General features: G+C 38.8%; 1 protein-coding gene across 1 annotated transcript in view; it reads right to left on the bottom strand.

Moving 5' to 3' along the window:
* ACAT2 (acetyl-CoA acetyltransferase 2) overlaps positions 1-250 on the bottom strand; it is a 48,490-nt gene extending 48,240 nt beyond the window's left edge. The window contains exon 1 of the mRNA XM_053711174.1: positions 102-250. Coding sequence (XP_053567149.1) covers positions 102-156 — 55 coding nt within the window. The 5' untranslated portion in view covers positions 157-250. The remainder of the gene's footprint in view (positions 1-101) is intronic.
* Between the last annotated feature and the right edge of the window lie 19,718 nt (positions 251-19,968).

Genomic DNA, 19,968 nt, shown 5'->3' with positions numbered 1-19,968 from the left:
GTAAAACAAAAGAATACACTAAATACAACAAAGATTTGTTTTTAACGTTCCTGCAATATTGTTTATTCTGTGTTGCTGTTTGATTTTATATCAAGTCTTACCTATAGCAGTGCGAGCTGCAGACACAATCACTACAGGTTCTTTTCCACAGCTCATCTTGTAAATCTGTGAGCTTCTATCTCTACTGCCAAGTTCCTACAGATCTGCTCTGTAACAGGCACTGACAGCAGTATTGTATGCACTGCCTAAAGACCTCCCCTACTTCCTGTCAGCTAACAACACGCAGGCTATGTCTAATGTAGATCAAACGCCCCCTGAAGGCTTGGAGGGGAATGACAATTAAACTGACAGCAAGGTGGGTAAATATATATATATATATATATATATATATATATATATATATATATATATATATATATATATATATATATATATTATTCACTTTGATCTCCCATTTAAGAGAGTTAGACACTTCTGGAACCAATGGATGGGTATTACTATATTACGTGAGGCAGAGTGGTAACAACTATTTATTATGTATATCAGCATTATAACTATACTTAAAACAATAACACGTCAATATCTCATACATTATGAAATAACATTGCAAGGCCAGCCAGTTTTCTCCTCCCTTTTTTTTTTTCATTCACGCCACGCTCAGATTCGTACAGTCAGCAACCAATGAAAACACAAACGTGAAATGGTCCTACAAAAGAAGCAGCCAATCAGAGCACTTGTGAAAGGACTGACACGTTATTAACCAACCAGCGAATAAACTCTGATATGGTTCTACGTTGGAAGCCAATCAGAGTAAAGAATGAACTATGACTAAATGGGTGATTTTCCCACGGTCTAAACAAAATGAAAATGAATTACCATAATTGTTACAAAGAGATAATCGGTTGTAGAATTAATTAAACATCGGTTTGTAAAAATAAATCCTCAGTGTGTTACATTTTAAATCCATTATTTCTGCTGTGTTGTAACTATTCAATTTTAAAATAAAAAAAAAAATAGTGTACATAATACTTTGTAATTTATTGGTCTTAAAAAAATATCCAGCAATCGTGGAAATTATAGTTCTTGCCGATACTAGTTATCACATTCTATCAATGAATGCTAGCATTAGAGACTACATATTTTGTCCCAGTTATAACATACTTTGATTAAACTGGAATTACTATTTTTGTTATTTCTTGCACAGAAAGGGATTTCTCCTGATATAATTCATTCAGAAGTATCTCTAATTTAAAAAAAAAAAAAAAAATGTTACAAATCGTTAGCAATTACTGATTATAACATATGTAGTTGCTAATTTTAACATACAGATTTTAGTGAAGTATCTAACAGACATTGTAATATTTTACCCTTTTTAATTATTTTATCTTTAATATCTACAATATCACTTAAATCATTCAACAATTCATGCAAAGCTGGCTCTGAAGCATCCATCAATTTAAAAGGGCCACCATATTTCTTAAAGGGGCAGTAAACCTACACAATAATGTTATATAATTCTGCACACAGTGCAGAATTATATAACATTATTTTAGCGCCAACTGTATATAACAAAGTATTTAAAAGATTTTTTTTTATCACAAAGTAGAATTTTACAGAACGCCGCTCCTGGCTCTACTGAGCGGGTCTGTTTTTTTTTTTTCAGAAGAGCATCGCGGCACACTGTTTAGTCACAGCCGGCCCAATCGCGCCATTAAACTCAATGTAGCTCGCTACTGGACCAGACCAGAGCGGGAGTGAGTTACATTGAGTTTAATGGCGCAATAGGGCCGGCTGTGACTAGACAGTGTGCCACGATGAACTTCTGAAAAAAAACAGACCCGCTCAGTAGAGCCAGGAGCGGCGTTCTGTAAAATTCTACTTTGTGATAAAAAATCTTTTAAATACTTTGTTAAATACAGATGCGCTAAAATAATGTTATATAATTCTGCACTATATGCAGAATTATATAACATTATTGTGAAGGTTTACTGCCCCATTAATGCTAGCAATTACACAACCTTAAAACATATGAAAGAGATTATACAAAACAGGGGTGGATCTTTGATCTGTGTCCATTAGAGGGACATGAAACCCAAAATTGTATTTCATGATTTAGGTAGAGCATACAATTTGAAACAACTTTCCAGTTTACTTCTATTATCAAATGTGCTTCAATCTCTTGGTATCATTTGTTGAAGGAGCAGCAATGCACTACTAGTTTCTAACTGAACACATGGGTGAGCCAATGACTATTGGTGTATATATATGTATGCAGCCACCAATCAGCAGCTAGAACCTAGGTTCTTTGCTGCTCCTGAGCTTACCTAAATAAACATTTCAGCAATGGATAACAAGAGAAGGAAGCAAATTAAATAATAGAAGTACAATTGAAAGTTCTTTAAAATTGTATTCCCTGTCTGAATCATGAATGTCTAATTATGACTTTATTTTCCTTTTAAGTCAAAGTCAATGGTGTGCACAGCCATAGCTTAACTCTATTTGATAAAAAAGAAACAAATACTTACAAGACATCCAGACACATCCAAAGTGTTCAATGGCCAGCAATGAAATCACTTATGGGTCCAAGTTTTCAAATCCCAGGAATTCTAGCCCCCAAAGTGTTGTATCCTCAGTCTAGGGGCTGTCACTAATAAGTGATTAGCAACAGCTGTATGATCTCACAAAGGAAGCAAAAGAAGAGAAGGAGCTGTAAGAATTATTCTTTTAATATACAGTATAAGTATTATATGCCTTGATTAGATTAAACTGATTATAGACAAATATTCAATCTGGGTTATCTAACAAATTAAAATAACACTCATATTTTATCAAATATTAGTTGACATAAATCTATTTATTAATTGCCATAACAAGTAAAGATTAATACATACCTTGAGATCTAGAGGTACCAAATACAACATTTAATTCCAGTCCACTGTATTTATATAAAAATTTTTTCCAAGATATTTTTTATTTAAAAGTTTTGTTTTTACATAAGTAGTCAAATAATCATGAAACATGAATATGAACATAAAATCAGTCAATATACACAATAGATGCATACAGATGCATATACAATATCCAATCGTGAACATAAAATCAGTATTACTTTGCACTGTATCCAAACTTTAAACGAGTACTATAGGTACAGTGGGGCAAAAAAGTATTTAGTCAGCCACCAATTGTGCAAGTTCTCCCACTTAAGAAGATGAGAGAGGCCTGTAACTTTTATCATAGGTATACCTCAACTATGAGAGACAAAATGTGGAAACAAATCCAGACAATCACATTGTCTGATTTGGAAAGAATTTATTTGCAAATTATTGTGGAAAATAAGTATTTGGTCAATATCAAAAGTTCATCTCAATACTTTGTTATATATCCTTTGTTGGCAATGACAGAGGTCAAACATTTTCTGTAAGTCTTCACAAGGTTGTCACACACTGTTGCTGGTATGTTGGCCCATTCCTGCATGCAGATCTCCTCTAGAGCAGTGATGTTTTGGGGCTGTCGCTGGGCAACACGAACTTTCTACTCCCTCCAAAGGTTTTCTATGGGGTTGAGATCTAGAGACTGGCTAGGCCACTCCAGGACCTTGAAATGCTTCTTAGGAAGCCACTCCTTCGTTGCCCGGGCGGTGTGTTTGGGATCATTGTCATGCTGAAAGACCCAGCCACGTTTCATCTTCAATGCCCTTGCTGATGGAAGGAGGTTTGCACTCAAAAATTCATTCTTTCATGTACACGGATCAGTCGTCCTGTTCCCTTTGCAGAGAAACAGCCCCAAAGCATGATGTTGCCACCCCCATGCTTCACAGTAGGTATGGTGTTCTTTGGTTGCAACTCAGCATTCTCTCTCCTCCAAACACGACGAGTTGTGTTTCTACCAAACAGTTCTACTTTGGTTTCATCTGACCATATAACATTCTCCCAATCCGCTTCTGGATCATCCAAATGCTCTCTAGCATACTTCAGATGGGCCCGGACATGTACTGGCTTAAGCAGGGGGACACGTCTGGCACTGCAGGATCTGAGTCCCTGGCGGCATAGTGTATTACTGATGGGAGCCTTTGTTACATTGGTCCCAGCTCTCTGCAGGTCATTCACTAGGTCCCCCCGTGTGGTTGTGGGATGTTTTCTCACCATTCTTGGGATCATTTTGACCCCACGGGGTGAGATCTTGTGTGGAGCCCCAGATCGAGGGAGATTATCAGTGGTCTTGTATGTCTTACATTTTCTAATTATTGCTCCCACAGTTGATTTCTTCACACCAAGCTGCTTGCCTATTGCAGATTCAGTCTTCCCAGCCTGGTGCAGGTCTACAATTTTGTTTCTGGTGTCCTTCGACAGCTCTTTGGTCTTCACCATAGTGGAGTTTGGAGTGTGACTGTTTGAGGTTGTGGACAGGTGTCTTTTATACTGATAACAATTTCAAACAGGTGCCATTAATAAGTGGTGGACAGAAGAGCCTCTTAAAGAAGAAGATACAGGTCTGTGAGAGCCAGAAATCTTGCTTGCTTGTAGGTGACCAAATACTTATTTTCCACCATAATATGCAAATAAATTATTTCCAAATCAGACAATGTGATTGTCTGGATTTGTTTCCACATTTTGTCTCTCATAGTTGAGGTATACCTATGATGAAAATTACAGGCCTCTCTCATCTTCTTAAGTGGGAGAACTTGCACAATTGGTGGCTGACTAAATACTTTTTTGCCCCACTGTATGTCACATTATCATTGGGATTTGGTAATATATCCAATAGGGGCTTCTTCAGTCGCGGGCTTTGGTAATGTTAAAGGGACAGTCTAGTCCAAAACAAACTTTCATTATTCAGATAGAGAATGTAATTTTAAACAATTTTCCAATTTACTTCTTTCACCAATTTTGCTTTGTTCTCTTGGTATTCTTAGTTGAAAGCTAAATCTAAGCGGTTCATATGCTAATTTCTAATCCCTTGAAGGCCGCCTCTTAGCTCAGGGAATTTTGACCACTAGAGGGTGTTAGTTCATGTGTTTCAGATAGATAACACTGTGCTCATGCACGTGGAGTTACCTAGGAGCCCGCACTGATTGGCTAAAATGCAAGTCTGTCAAAAGAACTAAAATAAGGGGCAGTTTGCAGAGGTTTAGATACAAGGTAATCACAGAGGTAAAAAGTGTATTATTATAAAAGTGTTGGTTATGCAAAACTAGGGAATGGGTAATAAAGTTATTATCTATCTTTTAAAACAATAAATATTCTGGTGTAGACTGTCCCTTTAAGCAAAAGTACATATTACATCTCAAGTGGTATTATTCTTAACATTGGATAGTAAAACAGTTAGACATACATGAAAACCAAAATAAAATTCTACAGGATTTATTTTCCTCTGCTTACGAGGTAAGGCTCAAAGGTGTAAGGAAGTGGGGTATGGGTTCCTGGGAATTTATTATTATTATCGGTTATTTGTAGAGCGCCAACAGATTCCGCAGCGCTAATTTTTTAATAACGTAACTCAGTAGGAATGCTGATGGTGTCAGGGGGAAAGGGAAAAGAGCGGGTGGGGGGGGGGGTGGAGCCGAAAGATAGAATTTTAAGGCTGGGTTGGCAAAGAGTATTATATAACATTGTAAGGAGAAATAAGAGCTATGCATGAAGTTGTAACCCCATAAGGTACTCAGATGTATCACCCCTCTAGGATTTTGTCGCCACTAAACCTATATGGGTAAGGGATGTGAGTTGTATCTCCCCTCAGGGATTGCTGTCACTACTGGACGAAGACGGAGAAGGGGTATTGGGTATGACCCATTCTGACTCACAGAGTGGGAAAGGGTGAGGAGAGATACCTTTACTATCTTTTTTAATATAATTTTTCTTAAGGTGTTGAATAAATATAAACATTCAATATATTGCAGTTTCCAAACATATCATGTAACTAAATGTATAAATGATATAAACATAACATAACTATGTCAAAACATGGTACTCAGTAGGAAATATTGCTGAGGTACGTAATTTGCTAACTTATAAAAATGTTTCAGACCATAACCTTCTGCTCAAAGACAAGTCTCATCTGGAGTCGCAAAGGTCTCATAGAGGGACTATAGGAGTTATGAAAATGGTCAATATATAAAAATGCATTCTAGGGTAAGTAGAAATTATTACATTATAGGGGTTTCTCGCTAAAGATCCAGGCTGCGCCATCTCGGCCGCTGACGGCACAGCAAGATCATATATACTTTTAGGAATCATAGCATAAATACAATAGCCCCATCAGACACACATAAGCATAAACTTAAGCATATAAATATACTACATTCAGCGGCCTGTAAACAGACGTGTTGTGTTCCAACAAATAAGATATATGAGCCAATGCAATCCTATTAATATCATAAATGGCAGCAACTAAGGCTATGGGACATAAAGTTGGGCTATTTCCTCATAAACTAGGTAACCTTATGAATAAGGAAAAGTAGTGGGTACCTTTAGGTATCATTAATTGGTGATGGGGCATGTCTATATATACATAGGGTGACAAATAGCAATCAGAAGGTAGTAACCAAGAAATAAGTAACGTTCATATAATTGGAACATATATAAACCTAAGGCAGTGAACCCAAAACAAAGGGCATTATGTAATAGTGGGTCCTATATCCCAGACATGTAAAAATTAAACATACATGATAAACAACAACAACATTTGTATGTAGGTAATAGCCCTCATTGACATATTATATATTAACAAAAGATATACAAGAATATATACCTATCCAGCTATTTTATATAAACCAACATATATAGCTAGTAGGTTAGAGCAGGATCAACTGGTAGGATATCTTTGGGACTAAAGACTCTTGTTAAGATTGGGTTCCGGAGCAAGTCCATCATACTATCCAGCACTGAACATTTTATAAAAGGGTAGTATCAAGTACTCAACAGGATTATTCAAATAATTGGACCGGAAAGAGGGGTAGGGTTTTAACCGATTTTGGATTTACAGGATGTATTCTCTGAGTTCTTAATATGGAAAGTAACAATCATACAATCGTACGAATAGAACATAACAACCAGATCAAAGTTACCAAGAAGGAAGTATGTCCCCCATCTTCAGAACAGTGCAGAAGTTAGGAACATTAGTACTATTCTCATGTATGGCATAGCTATGCCTGCTAGTAAACTTTTAGGTAAAGATTATTTTCAGCCAGAGGCTGTAGAGTAATAAAGAACTCAGTAGCCAAATCTGTTCGCATTGTGTCTGGCAGGCAATGAAGGCAGGTTCCACCGTGCACAGATCCAGAATACACAGACTGCCGACATACAAACATCAACAAAAAAGACATATTACTGCAAGTATAAGGTACAACCGAACAATAACAAAAAACTTTTAAACTGATAATAGGTATTAAATGTTCTGTTCGCATACTATTTATACTATCCAATCAGGCCCATAAATCCAAATGTCCTTAGTGCCATAGTTGCAGGAACAACCCATACAGCGCTTCTAGACAGTGGGTCTTTACAATTTCTGGCAGCATACCTCCCGGGTCAAATATATTGACTCCCCTCCACCCAAGCAGTGGGCTCACAAAGAAGGATCCTGTCTCCACAATACGCCTGCCAGGGATCGCTCCATGTGGGCCTCCCGGGTCTAACATCAGCCGAGACTGCATGGATCATGGCAGCTTTGTCGCTTGTACTTTCAAAGGTGGGGTATTCATTATACTCCTTTCCGGGGTCACTCTATTGAAGTTGCTAGACTCCCATATGAGGAAGTGGGTTCACATATACAATTCTCAGTGGTAGCTGCGCAGCCATTATTAGGTTCTCCTCTGTAGCATGTGGTGCGTCTGCAACCACGACCATTGCGGCCTCCAACATGTGAGATCCCCCTTGCTTTTGTGTAGCTTTGATGAGTGGCGATCGACTAGGAATTGTGTCCGCCAGGACTTTGATCACCCGTGACTCCAGTTGTTGACAGGAGGACTCAAATAGCTGCAAGATGTTTTCCCCCCATCCATTCATAGTTGCCATATTCCCTCTTGAGTCGCACTAGCCCAAATGTAGTGATCAGTCCAAGGTGGCACAGTCAACTTCACTGGCTCAAGAAGTTGTGCACGGGTATATACGGCCACTCAGGCACTGGGAGCCGCAATGCTGATTATATCTGCCTCTGAGATCACATCAATAGTAGTCATAGATGGCAGCCTCGTGGCGGTTTACCCATGTATGGATCCGGGCAAAATCTACCTCTTAGGTTCTAAATCTTAAGTAGTTGTGCTAACAATGAGTTCGTCTTATTGGAGTGTAGAGCATGGATCCTAAATAATATACGGCTAGATTACGAGTTTTGCATTATGAGCAGTGCGGTGCTAACTTGCAAGTTAATACCACCGCTTACTTCCCTACAGCGCTGGTATTACAGGTTTATAAAAACCCGGCGTTAACAGGCAAAAAGTGAACATAGAGCAAAATTGAGCTCCATACCGCACTCCAATACCAGCGCTGCTGAAAGCTGCGGTGAGCTGGTTTTACGTGCTCATGCACGATTTCCCCATAGACATCAATAGGGAGAGCCGGCTGAAAAAAGTCTAACACCTGCAAAAAAGCAGCGTAAAGCTCAGTAACGCAGCCCCATTGATTCCTATGGGGAAACAAAATTTATGTTTACACCTAACACCCTAACATGAACCCCGAGTCTAATCACCCCTAATCTTACACTTATTAACCCCTAATCTGCCACCCCAGACATCGCAGACACCTACATTATACTTAGTAACCCCTAATCTGCCGCTCCGGGCATCGCCGCCACTATAATAAACAAATTAACCCCTAAACCACCGCACTCCCGCATCGCAAACACTAGTTAAATATTATTAACCCCTTATCTGCCGCCCCTAACATAGCCGCCACCTACCTGCATTTATTAACCCCTAATCTGCCGCCCCCAACTCCGCTGCCACTATACTAAATTTATTAACACCTAACCCTTAGTCTAACCCTAACACCCCCTAACTTAAATAGAATTAAAATAAATCTAAATAAAACCTACTATCATTACCTAAATAATTCCTATTTAAAACTAAATACTTACCTGTAAAATAAACCCTAAGATAGCTACAATATAACTAATAGTTACATTGTAGCTAGCTTAGGGTTTATTTTTATTTTACAGGCAAGTTTGTATTTATTTTAACTAGGTAGACTAGTTAGTAAATAGTTATTAACTATTTACTAACTACCTAGCTAAAATAAATACAAATTTACCTGTAAAATAAAACCTAACCTGTCTTACACTAACACCTAACCTTACACTGCAATTAAATAAATTACATTTATTAAAGACAATTACCTCAATTACAAAAAAACCAACAAACACTAAATTACACAAAATAAAAAAGAAATGATCAGATATTTAAACTTATTACACCTAATCTAATAGCCCTATCAAAATAAAAAAAAAAAACCTAGCCTAAATTAAACTACCAATAGCCCTTAAAAGGGCCTTTTGCAGGACATTGCCCCAAAGAAATCAGCTCTTTTACTGTAAAAAAACCCCATAATTTATGTAAGAACTTACCTGATAAATTAATTTCTTTCATATTGGCAAGAGTCCATGAGCTAGTGACGTATGGGATATACATTCCTACCAGGAGGGGCAAAGTTTCCCAAACCTCAAAATGCCTATAAATACACCCCTCACCACACCCACAATTCAGTTTAACGAATAGCCAAGCAGTGGGTGATAAGAAAGGAGCGAAAGCATCAACGAGGAATTGGAATAATTGTGCTTTATACAAAAAAATCATAACCACCACAAGAAAAGGGTGGGCCTCATGGACTCTTGCCAATATGAAAGAAATTCATTTATCAGGTAAGTTCTTACATAAATGATGTTTTCTTTCATGTAATTGGCAAGAGTCCATGAGCTAGTGACGTATGGGATAGCAAATACCCAAGATGTGGAACTTCCACGCAAGAGTCACTAGAGAGGGAGGGATAAAATAAAAACAGCCATTGGCCTGGCAAATAAAATTAAATAACACTAGCAGACTGATGTAAAAGTTTTTTTTTACAAAATTTAAACTAATGTTACACCAGATAGGAGTGGTGGCACTGAGGATGGAAGTAGGCACAGTATATGCTGGGAGCCTGACACACAGGCTGGCACTAGTGGCACGCTGGCCTGGCAACTTAAATTAAATAACAATATCAGACTGATGTAAAAGTTTTTTTTTTTAAATTTACACTAATGTTACACCAGATATAAGTGGTGGAAAACAGAGCAATTAGGCAGAGTATATGCTGTGGGCCTGACACACAGGCCTGATGGAAAATGAAATTAGATTACACTAGCAAAATGATGTAAAAGTTTTTTTTTTTAAATTTACACTAATGTTCCCTTAGGCCCTTACACAGGCTGGCACTAGTGGCACGCTGGCCTGGCAACTAAAATTAAATAACAATAGCAGACTGATGTAAAAGTTTTTTTTTTTTAAATTTATACTAATGTTCCCTTAGGCCCTTACACAGGCTGGCACTAGTGGCACGCTGGCCTGGCAACTAAAATTAAATAACAATAGCAGACTGATTTAAAAGTTTTTTTTTTAAATTTACACTAATGTTCCCTTAGGCCCTTACACAGGCTGGCACTAGTGGCACGCTGGCCTGGCAACTAAAATTAAATAACAATAGCAGACTGATGTAATAGTTTTTTTTTTTTAAATTTACACTAATGTTCCCTTAGGCCCTTACACAGGCTGGCACTAGTGGCACGCTGGCCTGGCAACTAAAATTAAATAACAATAGCAGACTGATGTAAAAGTTTTTGTTTTTTTTAAATTTACACTAATGTTACACCAGATATAAGTGGTGGAAAACAGAGCTATTAATCACAGTATATGATGTGGGCCTGACACACAGGCCTGATGGAAAATGAAATTAGATTACACTAGCAAAATTATGTAAAAGTTTTTTTTTTTAAATTTACACTAATGTTAACCAGATATCAGTGGTGGCACAGAAGAATTAATCACAGTATATGCTGTGAGCCTCACACACAGGCTGACAGGCAGGCAAATGCAAATAAAATTACCACAAAAAAAAAGACTGAAGTTCTAGCCCTAAAAAGGGCTTTTTGGGGTGCTGTCCTTACAGCAGAGATTAGATGAGTCCTTCAGGACTGTAGTGGACACTGAATACACTAGCCTAACTATCTATTTCCCTATAAAATCACCAGCAGCAGCACTAAACCTCCTCTCACTAAGAATGCAGGATCGTAATGAATCTAAAATGGCTGCTGCCCAGGAGCTGGGAGGGTCTGGGAGGGAGTGTCTGCTGCTGATTGGCTCAAATGTGTCTGCAGACTGTGAGATACAGGGTCAAAGTTTCCTCAATGATGACGAATAGGGGGCGGATCGAACATCGCATATGTTCGCCCGCTGCGGCGAACGCGAACAAGCTAAGATCGCCGGGAACTGTTCTCCGGCGAACAGTTCGCAACATCACTGTTACACAGCACACCCTCTATTACTGGAGAGCACTCCCTGTAGGAGCCCATACGAGCTGACTAGGTTGAGCTTTAAAAAAAGGGAGGTCTGTGATGCATACCATTTATAAGCATTCTGACTTCTTTAAGCTTCACTGTAGAACTGCTCCATGTGGAGGAAAACTTACCCGGACAAAGTGCAAAGTGAGCCTGCGCCAAATACTGATCAGCAAAGATGGTACGCTGTGCATACAGATATCAGAGAGCACTTAAGACCCATGACATACTAGGAGATGCGTGCCAAATCAGTTTGGATCGGGAACAATAGCTATATTCCACAAAAGCACATCAAATCCCCTACCAGAATAAAAAAACATATGGAGTCCCTTCTAGGTAGGAAACTAGCCCCGTGTGATGGGAAGTACTGCTTGCTTGAGAAAACCCCGTTCACACTGTGAACACCGTAGGGATGGGAAAAATATATGTGTCTATCCAGCAAACAACCTCGGTCTTGAGGTTCTATATGTGGCCCAAATTACCTCATAAAAGTGCAGCAAACCAGAGTAACTTACCCCATACTGTCTCTGGGATTCCTAGATTGGTTGCAATTTGGACAAGAATCTGCTTACATGTCTGCAAAAGGAGGTACCCTGTGCCCACAGTCTGTGAGATGGTCTGACCCCCTATTATTGTATATAGTGACACTGTTTAACCCACCAGTACTGTATAAAGTGAGTTAGTGACACAATCTGTAATCTGCCGGTGAGATGGCTGGCCTGACCCTACCCGCCCCAGTACTTTATAAAGTGACCACAGTAGTCAGTGACATGGTCCAGCTCCCCTTGTACTGTATATTAGGGTTGCCACCCGTCCCTTAAAATACAGAACACTTAAGTTACACATGCTGCAGGGTGTGCAGGGAGTAATATGAATAGTGCTGTCCAGAAACACCATACATGTTCCTCCCTGCAGAGTGTGTAACTCATAAGTGTCCAGGAAAACATGGCTGAGGTGGCAACCCTAACTGTATATAGTGGTACTGTAGCTGTAGTAACAAGGTCTGTAATTTGATGGTTCCACAAACATACACACACATACATACATGCATAAATACACACACACACACCATACACACACATAAACACCAATGGGTAAAACAGAAACACTAACCCCTGTAGTCAGAGACAGAGACACTAGTGAAGCATCATGTCACACTCATATATCATCAGTGCAGGCAGTGGCAGGTCAATGTTTTTTTATTGGAAAAAATATATATATTTTTTAAGCTGGGTCCCAGTCCAGTGACGTGCTGTCATAGGAGGCAGGTGAGGCAGCGCCTCACCTGTCCTGTGTAATTACACCTTATTTTATTAATACTAATAAGAATTTTTTTTATTTTTTTTTTAATAATTGTTGTGTGTGGGTATTTTCGGGTGACCCCCCCCTACCCCCCCACCCCCATTAATTGTGTGTCACTAATTAATTATTGATTTAAATAAAATCCTAATCCAATACATACACATTGCGCAACTAGGCAGAGGCTGTGAGCCCTACCGTTGCGCAATGTGTAAGTATTTGTTTGTATGGGCCGGCGGAGAGTGAGACTGCCACCCAGTGGCTGCTGGCAAAAGTCTCCTATTCCTCTTCGCGGCCCATACCGCTCCTAATGGAGGCTGGTCTATACCAGCCTCTGGAGCCCTGCCTGCCCCATCAGCGCAGCGGTCCCGGGGTGGGACATACTGGTGCGGCAGGCGGGAGACTGAGGTGCGGCATGACGTCATCAAGGTGGGCGGCGGTAGGCGCACTTGCAGAGGGAAACTGAGATGCGCTGCGGTGCACACTGTCACATGCTATTGCTCACTGAGACACACTGGCCTCCACCCCGTGACTACTGCAGCAGCCCTGAGCCAGCCACGCAGGCCACCGGGTCCGTCAGGCTGTCAACAGGAGTGAGACCGGCGTGAACGTGAGTCGACTCAACAGTCAGTGATGACCAGGTAAGTGAGAGGCTGAGCTGCTGCAGCTGCCATGATGTACTTCCCCCCGGGGCCCGGGAATCCAGCAGCATAATGACCCAGAACACCAGCCCCTAAATAACTGGACAGTATTGGAGGGACACAGTCATGAAAATTATAGTTTTGGAGGTAAAAAGTTATTTCTTTGATTTTTTCTTTTTTTTTTTTCTTGATACTTTTTTTTCTTTCTACCACAGGGGATGTTTAGGAATGCTTAGGAATCATGGCGTCTGTCTTTTTGAATTATCATAATTCAAAAAGACAGACCCCATGATTCTTAGATATATCTTGTTAGATGATCAGTGATTTAGCCAAGTGACCAAATAAGTTTATTATCTTTTGTGTATGGGGGAGTTTGTTTTTGGTAGAGATTTTTATGTCCATAAGGTGTTCTTCACTTCCACCTTAGCATTTACATGGGTCATTAAATAATCATATTGCAGATCCATAGCCAGTGAACTTATTAATGTGCTCTGGGGTCTTCCATGAAATAAGCATTCCTAAACATCCCCTGTGGTAGAAAGAAAAAAAAAGAAAGAAAAAAAATCATAGAAATAACTTTTTACCCCCAAAACTATAATTTTCATGCCTGTGTCCCTCCAATAACCTCCTGAGCTGACCCCAATGCACTTTGAGAACATAATGAGCCAGGGTGAGTTTAGGAAGAAGTCTTATACCTTGTCAGTTCTCTTAAGCCATAAATTAGCTTCCTCTTATACAGCCAGTTTACAACTTGATCACTCAAGCAAAGTTCTATGAGTTCTCAGAGATGTGATGTGTCATTATGAAAAAAAACATGACTATGCACAAGTCATTTTTTGTTCTCCAGCAGCCATGCTGGGATTAATAGGAAATATAAAGGGAGAGCCCGGACAGGCTTATTGAGAAAATATGGCTACAGCAGTACAGCTGTTTATCAAGGGTGGTGGTGATTATACTGCACAGTCATCACCTCTTGGGCTGAGGGCTCATGTCATGACCAAGTTTATATTTAATAAGACAGAGTGCCTAGAGTATTACTCTTTTTTTTGGTATGCCTTCCAAATCTCTGCCTGCCTTTGCCTTGTAATATCCATAGTATTTTTTATTTAATTAGCAAGAAAAACAAATAGCTTGACAATAAATAGTTACAGGGGATTCTCAAAGAACCTCATGGTGCTGAACCTAATATGGGCTGGCTGCTAAGATTTACATTCCTGCTTTTAAAATAAGCATAGCAAGAGAACGAAGACAATTTGATAATAGGAGTAAATTAGAAAGTTGCTTAAAATTGCATGCTTTATTTGAATCATGAAAGAAAAAATTTGAGTTTAGTGTCCCTTTAACCCCTTAACGACCAAGGACGTACGCCACACGTCCTCAAAAAAAATACTGTTAATGACCGAGGACGTGTGGCGTACGTCCTTGGTCTGGAAAGCAGCTGGAAGCGATCCTGCTCGCTTCCAGTTGCTTTCCGGTTATTGCAGTGATGCAATAATATTGAGGCATCCTGCAATAACCCTTTTTAGCAATCCGGTGCAGAGAGAGCCACTCTGTGGCCCTCTCTGCACCGGACATCACCGGCTAAATTCGTTGGTGGGTGGGAGCCGGTTTGGGAGGCGGCCATCGATGGCCCTGATGATGTGTAGGGGGGCGGGATCGTGGGCGGGGGGTCATCGGGGGCGCGCACGGGAGGGCGGGCGCGCACACGGGAGGGCGGGCGCGTGCACGGGGAGGGAGCGGGTGGGAACCGCTGCACTACAGAAAAAAAGATGTATTAAAAGTTTTAAAATACAAAAAAGATTCATTAAAAGTTTTAAAATAGTATTTCTATACATTAGTCAGGGGGTGGGGGATTGCTCTGGGGGGGGGGGAAGCTACACTACAGAAAAAGTACATAACAATTAAAAAAAAAACATTTCTCTTGCAAACTGGGTACTGGCAGACAGCTGCCAGTAACCAAGATGGCCCCCAATAAGGCAGAGGGGGGGATTAGAGAGCTGTTTTGGGGGGGATCAGGGAGGTTGGGGGCTAAGGGGGATCCTACAAAGTAGCATATGTAAATATGCTAAAAATGTATTTTTTATTTTTTTAAAAAAAACTTTTATTTTAGTACTGGCAGACTTTCTGCCAGTACTTAAGATGGCGGGGACAATTGTGGGGTGGGGGAGGGAAGGGAGCTGTTTGGGAGGGATCAGGGGGTCTGATGTGTCAGGTGGGAGTCTGATCTCTACACTAAAGCTAAAATTAAACCTGCAAGCTCCCTACAAACTACCTAATTAACCCCTTCACTGCTAGCCATAATACACGTGTGATGCGCAGCAGCACTTAGCGGCCTTCTAATTACCAAAAAGCAACGCCAAAGTCATATATGTCTGCTATTTCTGAACAAAGGGGATCCCAGAGAAGCATTTACAACCATTTGTGCCATAATTGCACATGCTGTTTGTAAATAATTTCAGTGAGAAACCTAAAATTGTGAAAAATTTAGCGTTTTTTTTTTTTTATTTGATTGCATTTGGCGGTGAAATGGTGGCATGAAATATACCAAAATGGGCCTAGATCAATACTTGGGGTTGTCTACTACACTATACTGAAGCTAAAATTAACCCTAGAAGCTCCCTACATGCTCCCTAATTAACCCCTTCACTGCTGGGCATAATACACGTGTGGTGCGCAGTCGCATTTAGCAGCCTTCTAATTAGTAAAAAGCAAAACCAAAGCCATATATGTCTGCTATTTATGAACAAAGGGGATCACAGAGAAGCATTTACAACCATGTATGCTATAATTGCATAAGTTTTTTTTGTAAATAATTTCAGTGAGAAACCTAAAGTTTGTGAAAAAAATTGTGAAAAGTGAACAATTTTTTTTATTTGATCGCATTTGGCGGTGAAATGGTGGCATGAAATATACCAAAATGGGCCTAGATCAATACTTTGGGATGTCTTCTAAAAAAAAATATATACATGTCAATGGATATTCAGAGATTCCTGAAAGATATTAGTGTTCTAATGTAACTAGCGCTAATTTTGAAAAAAAAAGTGGTTTGGAAATAGCAAAGTGCTACTTGTATTTATGGCCCTATAACTTGCAAAAAAAGCAAAGAACATGTAAACATTGGGTATTTCTAAACTCAGGACAAAATTTAGAAACTATTTAGCATATGTTTTTTTTGGTGGTTGTAGATGTATAACAGATTTTGGGGGTCAAAGTTAGAAAAAGTGTGTTTTTTTCCAATTTTTCCTCATATTTTATAATTTTTTTATAGTAAATTATAAGATATGATGAAAATAATGGTATATTTTGAAAGTCCATTTATTGGCGAGAAAAACGGTATATAATATGTGTGGGTACATTAAATGAGTAAGGGGAAAATTACAGCTCAATACAAACACAGCAGAAATGTAAAAATAGCCTTGGTCCCAAACGGACAGAAAATGGAAAAGTGCTGTGGTCATTAAGGGGTTAAACAGCTTTGTAGCAAAACTGAAACCGTAGGTGTCATATTTTCTCTATCAAACCTGTATATCCTTTTGCTTCCTGTGTCCAGCAGTTGCATGTTAAGATTCCATAGCTCTCAGATTCTTATCCATTATTTAAAAAAAAATAAAAAAAAATATATATATATGTCTAAGTATCCAGAATTATTAAACGGTACTGTATATTCTACACAAATATTAGAATACTGGAATAAGTATTTATGTTACGCTGTGTAGAGAAATTAAAACTACAATGATACATTGTTGCATGTTAATAATTTTGTGACAAATTCATTTTAGTAACAAAAACAACATTTTGATGTACAACTTATCATTGAAACTATGTTCTACCATTAACTATCTCTGTCATAGATCCAGGAGTTTTTAAATGGATTGTGACATAATAACCAAGCCATTGGATTGGATCAAGCAGAGATTGTTAACCACATGAATAACCTCTCACAAAGAGTAGATTTACTCACACAAGGTCTTAAGGACTTGCAAACAGAGAATGTGACGCTGCGTAGCCTCATTAAAGATACACTTGCAGCCAAAGCTACCACAACTGATAAAACTCAGGAACCCACTGTATCCCCACCTGATATTTTCAGAAGTGATAGAACTGAGTTTCGCCAATTTAAAAACGCCTGTTATTTACTCTTTACACTCAAACCAAAAACATTTATTAAAGTTAGGCAAAAGGTTCTAACCACTATTTTGTATATAAGAGATGAACCCTGTGTGTGGACTAATACTTACTTTGAGAGTAATGATCCAATATTAGATTTGGTAGATGCATTTTTCTCTACTATGGCCCTCCTCTATGTGCTGAGAGTGCTATGAGAGCTTTGAAACATGGTAAAAAAAACTGTAGAGGACTATATAGAAGAGTTTAAGCATTGGTCAAAAGACAGTTCATGGAATGATATATCATTATGTAACCAGTTTAGATTAGGTTTATGTGAGTCTTTAAAAGATGAATTGGCAAGGGTAGATATGCCCAGTACTCTAGAAAGTTTAATCACCCTCTCCATTACTAGGGAAAGACGATTAGAAAGATATCAGACGGATACATATCTTAAAAGAAACATACCTGTTAACCCTTCCACCATCAAACAAACTACTGAACCTATGGAAATAGGATTCACTCGAGGTCCATTAACCTCAGATGAAAAGAACAGGAGACGTATCATAAACCTTTGTCTCTACTGTGCTACTCCAGAGCATGAGGTTAAATCCTGTCCACTCCCCTCGAGACAGAAGAAGGGTAAGAGACTTACAATTCAAGAATGTTTCTCTTCTAACTCATCCCATAACACTTATTGCACTTTACCTGTTTCCTTACAGTGGGAAAATCAATACCTACAATCCCAAGCAGCAATTGATTCAGGCACATCCAGCAATTTCATTGATAAAGTACTTGTCAAATTAAATAAAATCCCTATATTTAAAAAACAAACACCAGTTGTCATAAGAGTTATTGATGGTTCCTAGATTTCTACTGGACTCATCACACACCACACTGTTCCAATATCAGTCACCATGAGTTCAGGGCATAAAGAGCTCATAAGCTTTGATATAATAACATAACCTCTTTTCCCTATAGTTCTTGGACTAAAATGGCTCCGTTTACATCAACCATCTATCTGTTGTATCTCTGTACTTTTAAACTCACACCACTGTACTCATAGTTACCAATCGCATAACCTTCATATATCTGAATTTACTTTACCACCACACTATAGAGATATTTCTGATGTCTTTGACAAAAAAGAATCAGAAAATGTACCTACTCATAGGAGTTATGATTGCCCAATCGATTTAATCCCTGGTTCTACCATACCTTATGGACACTTTTATTCCCTATCAAAAGAAGAATTATCCCATCTAAAAAATTACTTAGATGGAAATTTTAAATAAGGCTTTATAAGACCATCATCATCACCAGTCAGGTTATTTACTGAGCTTGATCTCAGAGGAGCATATAATCTTATACAAATAAAATCTGGTCATGAGTGGTTAACAGTCTTCCGGACCGCTATGGCCTCTATGAGTATAGAGTTATGCCTTTCGGCTTGTGCAACGCTCCCGCAACTTTCCAACATTTTATAAATTATATATTCCGTGATCTATTGGACATTTGCTTAGTGATCTATCTGGACAACATCTTCATATATTCTACCAATTCCGAGGATCATGTGAAACATGTTCATGCAGTACTCTCCAGACTCAGAGACCATCATCTATATGCTAAGCCAGAAAAATGTATTTTCGATACAGATCATAAATCATTCCTCGGTTATCAGATATCATCAGAAGGTATACAGATGGATAATTCCAAGATTACAGCCATTACCAGCTGGCCATCCCCAAAGAATAAAAAGGACGTACAGAGATTCATTGGGTTTGCTAACTTCTACCGAAGAGTTATTAAGGGATTTTCTGCTATATGTAAACCTATGACACAATTAACTCGCAAGACAAAAGTTCCCATTGGACTGAAGAGGCACAAAAGGCATTTGAGTTTTTAAAAGAGCGCTTTACTTCTGCCCCTAAATTTCGTTTTCCCAATGAAAACATTAAATTTATTTTGGAATTAGACGTTAGAGGTAATTTATGTTGCAATGTGCAAATGTAATTTGATCTATGTGGGAGAGACCTCCAGAGAATTAAGAACTAGGATTTTGGAACATATTGGGGACATTAAATGGAATAGATTTGTACCAATAGCTCAGCACATGGCAGCAGAGGTAATGTAAATAAAATCCTGCTACAAAAGGAGTGCAGATGGATACATGAACTCCAGTCAGCTGCACCAAAAGGGCTAAATGAAGCAATATCATATAAATGCTTCCTGGGATAAAGATGCTGTATACCTTTAAGATCGGTCTCAAACAATCCAGCATCATAAAAGCTGAATTTAAATAGATCTAAAAATCAATTATGAATGTACATACAATAAAGCCCCCTAAACACACTCCAATCCTGTACATGATCGTCCCAAAGAAAGAAACATCATACAAATA

This window comes from Bombina bombina, chromosome 4 (genome assembly GCF_027579735.1).
Source record: "Bombina bombina isolate aBomBom1 chromosome 4, aBomBom1.pri, whole genome shotgun sequence".
Lineage (NCBI taxonomy): Eukaryota > Metazoa > Chordata > Amphibia > Anura > Bombinatoridae > Bombina > Bombina bombina.
The sequence above is the reverse complement of the archived record's forward strand: the minus strand, read 5'-3'. Positions and strand labels throughout refer to the sequence as shown.